At 36.0% G+C, this 7,500-nt stretch overlaps 1 protein-coding gene across 1 annotated transcript in view; it reads left to right on the top strand.

The window, feature by feature from the left end:
* LOC144959436 (uncharacterized) overlaps positions 1-7,500 on the top strand; it is a 36,745-nt gene that overhangs the window by 16,045 nt on the left and 13,200 nt on the right. Inside the window, exons 5-6 of the mRNA XM_078892020.1 lie at positions 2,582-2,690; positions 5,201-5,383. Coding sequence (XP_078748146.1) covers positions 2,582-2,690; positions 5,201-5,383 — 292 coding nt within the window. The remainder of the gene's footprint in view (positions 1-2,581; positions 2,691-5,200; positions 5,384-7,500) is intronic.

Genomic DNA, 7,500 nt, shown 5'->3' with positions numbered 1-7,500 from the left:
GTTTTGACGATCAACCCAATCAGCAAATGTGATCCTTTGCCTCAAAACGGTATTAAGTGGGGATGGTTAGGATGTTGAAAATTGAATTTATAGCCAGAAATATCAGACTTGTGTTGACTTTGTATGTTTTATTGAGGAGAATGGATATCGTATTTTAGGGTGCTAATGCCAACAATTTATAATTTTGACCAGTTTAACATTTAATTCGGCTTTTAAGCATGTGGTTCGTTCCGACAATAATACCGTTTCGAGACGATGGTTCACAAATGCTTTATCGCACTCGTGCACCGTAGCAAACCCGCCAGGACGCTTCGCACAACATACCGTTCAACTGGATGTTCTGCGGTTTCGGGCTCATTATTACAACAGGTGGGAAGACCCGACTGATGAAGCGATTGATTACCCGTTAGGCAGGCTCTCGACCAAAGCCGATTCGCTACCACCCAGTGCCTCCTCTTTCTGATGGAGAAGCCTGGCAACTTCTCCCCCAGTTTCGATGATTTTATGTCCCCACCCCCTCGAGGGATTGAATTCGTCCAAACCGACTTCCATCTCGTATATGCATCTCTGTCCGTAGTCAGGGAATCTGCGGGACTTATTTCTGCTCAAAACAGGGGCACCGTCCATTATGTCCAGTATTCCCATTCCCTCTCGCTTTGATCTTATAAAGCCAGCTCTTTGTAATCGTCTCCCTCCGGAAATTAAGGGTCTGGATTGCTGCCATTCTCTAGGCGTTATTGCCTGCGTTTCTGACACTATGTGCATTGACTTGCAAAGATTAACATCTACCTCCTCAACGTCCCTGCTTCTACCCCGCAATGGAGCGCAATATTCCGCGGCGGAATATCATAGTGCCAAGGCGGACGTCCTCAGAAGCGATTGGTTAGCGCCCCAAGTTGATCCCGCCAGCTTCCTAAGAAGACTGTTACAATTCGCTATCTTCCGGCAACTCCTTCGAGATGCATCTGAGAGGAGTTGGAGAAACACATTCCACAACGCTAACAAAGATACAATTTTACATAGAGATTTTCAACAAATGTTTATGTGCTCAATTCAAGACCAAATGTCCTCTTTATGTCAAAATAATTGTGCCAAGGAAATGCATCATTTTTGTCTTATTCTTAGCGTAGGCTTGTGTGTACTGTTTTTTTTTTTTTATAATGAGCCTTTAAATAGCGCAATATCCACTAAACGTGCTCAAAACGATTTACAACATTTAACATCTAGTACGCGAGATGACGCCTGCTAGCCGATATTACAATTTTTTTCTTCGGACAGAGACAACGCTGTTAACGGCCAGGTACTCATTTTACACCTGAGTACGGCGAGCGAATGTGAGAAAAGAGGCTTTTCCAAGGACTCAACTATGCGCCGAGCGAGGCTCGAACCCAGGACCTTCCGATCCGAAAGCGAATGTCATACCACTAGACCACATAGCCGCACTGTTTCACCACAAGGGAATTTTTAAATACAGAAAATAATGCCCGGTATTCATCTTGTAATTCATTGTATATTATTACAAACATCATTCTGCCCGGTATTTATCTTGTATTTCAATGTATATTATTACAAAGCTCATTCTGCCCAGTTTTCATCTTATATTTCATTGTATATTATTACAAAGATCATTCTGCCCGGAATCCATCTTATATTTCATTGTATATTATTACAAAGCTCATTCTGCCCAGTTTTCATCTTATATTTCATTGTATATTATTACAAAGATCATTCTGCCCGGAATCCATCTTATATTTAATTGTATAGTATTACAAAGCTCATTCTGCCCGGTATTCATCTTGTATTTCATTGTATATTATTACAAAGCTCATTCTGCCCGGTATTCATCTTGTATTTCAATGTATATTATTACAAAGATCATTCTGCCCGGTATTCATCTTATATTTCATTGTATATTATTACAAAGCTCATCCTGCCCGTTTTCATCTTATATTTCATTGTATATTATTACAAAGATCATTCTGCCGGTATTCATCTTATATGTGACCCCTCGTCTCAAAACGGTATTAAGTCTGGATGATTAAGATGCTTAAAATGGAATTTGTGGCCAGAAATATCATGCTTAAGTTGAGTTTATATGCTTTATAGAGGAGAAGGAATATCATATTTTACTGTGGTGAATACCAACTTTTCATACTTTTGACCAGTTTAACTATAAGTTGACTTTTTAGCATCTGGTCCATCCCGACATAATACCGTTTTGAAACGAAGGGTCACATATTTCATTGTATATTATTACAAAGCTCATCCTGCCTGGTATTCATTTTATATTTTATTGTATATTATTACAAAGATCATTCTGCCCGGTAGTCATCTTGTATTTTATTGTATATTATTACAAAGATCATTCTGCCCGATTGTTTTCATCTTGTATTTCATTGTATATTATTACAAAGATCATTCTGCCCGGTATTCATCTTGTATTTCATTGTATATTATTACAAAGATCATTCTGCCCGGTATTCATCTTGTATTTCATTGTATATTATTACAAAGATCATTCTGCCCGGTAGTCATCTTGTATTTCATTGTATATTATTACAAAGATCATTCTGTCCTTCAGAAATGGGGCTTTGTATACGTCAGAGGTCAAAATTCAGATAAAGCAGCTAGTTACCATCACCCTTTCCTTCAACTTTGTACTTAGCCCGATGACGGTGCACCAAGAAAGGGTATGTGATAAGCAATAATATATATATATATATATATATATATATATATATATATATATATATATATGTGTGTGTGTGTGTGTGTGTTTGTGTGTGTGTTTGTGTGACCCTTCGCCTCAAAACGGTATTAAGTCTGGATGGTTAAGATGAAAATTGAATTTGTAGCCAGAAAAATCAGACTTGTGTTGAGTTTGTATGTTTTATTGAGGAGAGTGGATACCATATTTTAGGGTGCTAATGCCAACAATTTATATTTTTGACCACTTTAACATTTAATTCGACTTTTAAGCATTATGGTTCGTTCCGACATAATACCGTTTTGTGACGATGGGTCACATATGATCTTATATAATTATAATGCAGGACTATGATATGGGACCCATTGTCTCAAAACGGTATTATGTCGGAACGAACCAAATGCTTAAAAGCCGAATTAAATGTTAAACTGGTCAAAAATATAAATTGTTGGCATTAGCACCCTAAAATATGGTATCCACTTTCCTCTATAAAACATACAAACTCAACACAAGTCTGATATTTCTGGCTATAAATTCAATTTTCAACATCTTAACCATCCCGACTGAATACCGTTTTGAGGCGAAGGGTCACACATGTTTCAAACGGATCATTATTCAATCATTAAGCTTCTGCCTCTGAATTCATCGTATTTCAGGATTCATTTCAAGGGATACATTTTACTGGTTTTTTTTTTCTTTTGGTAAATATATGAAAAATTAATTAACAAAAATGATTATAACAGCATAAAAAAAACCCAACAGAATACCAAACTCGGAACATTTCGGGCTCAGGACCCTTCTTCGGCCAACATGATGTTGGCTGAAGAAGGTTTTGAGTCCGAAACGTTCCGTGTTTGGTAGTTTTGTTCTTTTTGCAGCTGTTATATTTATTTTTGTTTATTACTTTTTACAGTCCACAGCTTCTAGCAGCCTAGTATCACTTGAAATATCTGAAGAAGGGATTAGAGCTCGAAACTTTCCATGTTTAGTATTGTATGCTCTGTTGAAGTTATTGCATTCATTTATGTACATAAGTGCTATTATTTTGTTTGTATCTTTCTGCTTTTTGCCCCCTTCTTCTAAAGGTGTTGTATTACTTTTTCTGCTCACAAGAATGATTTTTGAAAACCCGCTACGCGACCGTGGGATAAGCTTATAGAATACTCTTCAACAGTCGTAACGTCACTACCTTCCTAAAGACGCATGGTAACTTAGTAACACTGGCTCTAAACGATCGGAACAATGGCGGACGCGTATGAAATATTTCTGCGGCGAGCATAAAGGCGCATCCAGAGGAGAAGAAAAACACATAAATGTGATCATGTTTTGACTTTTACACATTCTGATCACAAGGTATATGAGAAATTCTAGCCAGCATGAAAAATAAAAAGTAATGATTTTCTTTGTTTAGAACCAAGATGGCGGCGTGACATCAGACTATTTAATCGTATTGACCTAAAATGATACACATACTTTTGTGTGTAGGTGAAATTGATCTGTCATGCAGAATAGATGAGAATAGGGTTCAACAGTCATGACGTCACTTCCCTCGTAACAACACGTAGTAACTTAGTAACTGGTTCTAACCTATCGGAACAATGAACTTCTTCTCCGACGAACATAAAAGTGTACCTAAAAGAGATAATCATTATATATTATTTGATCATGTTTTGACTTTTATACATTCTGATCACATTACATGTGAAATAGTTCTAGCCAGCATGAAGAATAAAAAGTACTGATTTTCTTTGTTTAGAACCGAGCTGCTGGTTGCTGGCTGGACTTGACATCAGACTTACTTACTTACTTACTTAATCCTCTTCGGGCCTTGAGGCACATAGGGCATCCACCAGACATCTCCATTTTTTGCGATCGGCTGCTTTTGCGGTGGCTGTATTCCAGGACAGGCCTGCTTCCTTTAATTCTTTCTCCATGGTCCTTCGCCAGGTTTCTTTGGGTCTTCCCCGCTTTCTCTTCCCATCTGCTGTCCAGTACAAGGCTGTCTTGGGAAGTGACCCTTTTTCCATTCTGGTCACATGACCCAGCCAACGCCATCTTCTTCTTTTTATTTGGTTTTCAATGCTATTGCAGTCAGCTTTCTTTAATAGATCCACTGTTTTTATTTTTTTAGGCCAACATAAATTAAAAATTCTTTTTAAACACTTGTTCTGAAAGGCTTCTAGTTTCTGTATTAAGGAGGATGTACGTAAGTAAGTTCATCGTTGATTTAGAATAGAATAGAATAGAATAGAAGGTATCGACGTCGCTTGATTAGGCCACTGGCCTGTCGCCGAGTCTTTCCAGTCACTGAATGTCTTGTTCACAACTGATCTAATGCATTTCCCTACCCGATCTTGTGATCAGGGGCTAGCCTACACTACACTTTCTCTACTGATCTTTTGATCATAGCTATTTTGGGTGGGAGGCACTTCTACACTATGCACATAACTTTCCATCACAGCATCTAATCTATTCACTTTATATCATGACCAGAGTGATGGCATAGCACCAGAAGACTTTACTATGGGTGATGGCGAGTCCAGGAGCTTGTACAGTGATGGAATGCAAGGGGACTTGAAGATCGATTATGACAAACTTCTCAATCTGTATCATATTAGGATTGGTGATGATGTTGACGTTCATATTCGACCCCCAACTAAATTTGGACCAGCTATGGTGAGTTACAGACCGTGTAATATTTCCAATATGCGCCCAGAGCCTCCAACCAAGGGGATAGGTTGTGCAATATAAATGTGCATTATTATTATTATTATTATTATTATTATTATTATTATTATTATTATTATTATTATTATTATTATTATTAATTATTATTATTATTATTGTTATTATTATTATTATTATTATTATCATTATTATTATTATTATTATTATTATTATTATTATTATTATTATTAGTCATATTATTATTATTATTATTATTATTATTATTATTATTATTATTATTATTATTATTATTATTATTATTATTATTATTATTATTATTATTATTATTATTATTATTATTATTATCATTATTATCATTATTATTATTATTATTTATTATTATTATTATTATTATTATTATTATTATTATTATTATTATTATTATTATCATTATTATCATCATCATTATTATTATTATTATTATTATTATTATTATTATTATTATTATTATTATTATTATTATTATTATTATTATTATTATTATATGTAAATGTGGCTGCTCGAAACTCGAAGTAATAAATAACAATGTGAAAGCGAATATTATCATACCACAAGACCCTATAGCCATCATGGTGTGTAAGCGTGGAGATGCCGTGCTTCAATGACCGGTGGTTCACATTTGTGACCCATCGTCTCAAAACGGTATTATGTCGGAACGAACCATAATGCTTAAAAGCCGAATTAAATGTTTAACTGGTCAAAAATATAAATTGTTGGCATTATCACCCTAAAATATGGTATCCATGCTCCTCAATAAAACATACAAACTCAACACAAGTCTGATATTTCTGGCTATAAATTCAATTTTCAATATCTTAACCATCCCGACTTAATACCGTTTTGAGGCGAAGGCTCACATTTGTGGGTTAATTCGTCAACATGAGATATTTGGTTTTTTTTTTAGTCAAAATTATCAGAAAAGGACTTTTGTTTAATTTTGAAGCTTAAGAACCGAAATGCCATCTGCCTCCTAAATATAGACATATATACCTTATCGGAGTTCCGTCTCCCTACAGAGGTTGAAAGTCATAGAACGCCATTCTTCACACTCAAGGGCCATTTCCGAGCAATCGATTATCTTTTTGCTAGTTGTTGCCTCCACATTTCCTAACGAGGACTTCCTTGGATTGCCCCGTGCCTTTCTGCTAGCTACTTTTCCCTCTAGTACTGATTTTTGGATGGTGTTGTGTCTCCGAATGAGTCCATAATAAGTCAGTTTTCTCATTTTAACTTCTGCCAACAGTTTTCTGGACCTTTGGCCTACATCATTAAGAACCAGAATGTTTGAGATCTTTCTGGTCCATGGTACTCTCAGAATTCTTCCATACCTTATACCTTTGCATTAAAATGTCAATTATGAAATCTATAGGGAATGAGATTAGCGGAATAGTAGCGTCCCTTGATTGGACGTCACCCATAGTCTGTGACGTCACCGGCGGAAAAGTCATTAGAGAGAGAACGTCATGTTGATTGTGCGCATGCGTCTCTCGTCCTCGCCGCGAGGAACATGGAGAAGAATTAAAGAAGCTGATATACAGAGAAGTGATAAGACCTGGAATGAAATTTTTAAAAATTAGCTCAGGATAGAGAAGGATGGAAACTGTTTGTCTGTGGCCTATACACTGACCCAGGGTGAAAAAGGCAATGATGATGATGAATATCCACTAAACGTGCTCAAAGCGCTTTACAAAGGGTCTCTGGCCATCAGCAACATTTTGAAAGTCACAGTACGCCATTCTTCACGATCAAGGGCCATTACCGAACACACACACACACACACACACACACACACACACACACACATATATATATATATATATATATATATATATATATATATATATATATATGTAAATTAACCAAAATTTATAAGTTAAGATAATAGTTTTATATTTTGTTTGCTTTTTACACGTTACCCCTTTGAAACCAGATGTGACTAAGTCACTGGCTACAGATAGTGGTGGAAATTGATATAGTATAATATATACATAAAATGACTGCTAACAGCCGATTGGTACTGTATGAAATCGAAATATGATTTGATATTGGCTGCAGAGGTGGGAGGG

This window comes from Berghia stephanieae, chromosome 14 (genome assembly GCF_034508935.2).
Source record: "Berghia stephanieae isolate SIO BIC M18660-M18661 chromosome 14, UCSD_Bste_1.3, whole genome shotgun sequence".
Lineage (NCBI taxonomy): Eukaryota > Metazoa > Mollusca > Gastropoda > Nudibranchia > Aeolidiidae > Berghia > Berghia stephanieae.
This window is presented reverse-complemented; position numbering and strand designations above follow the sequence as displayed.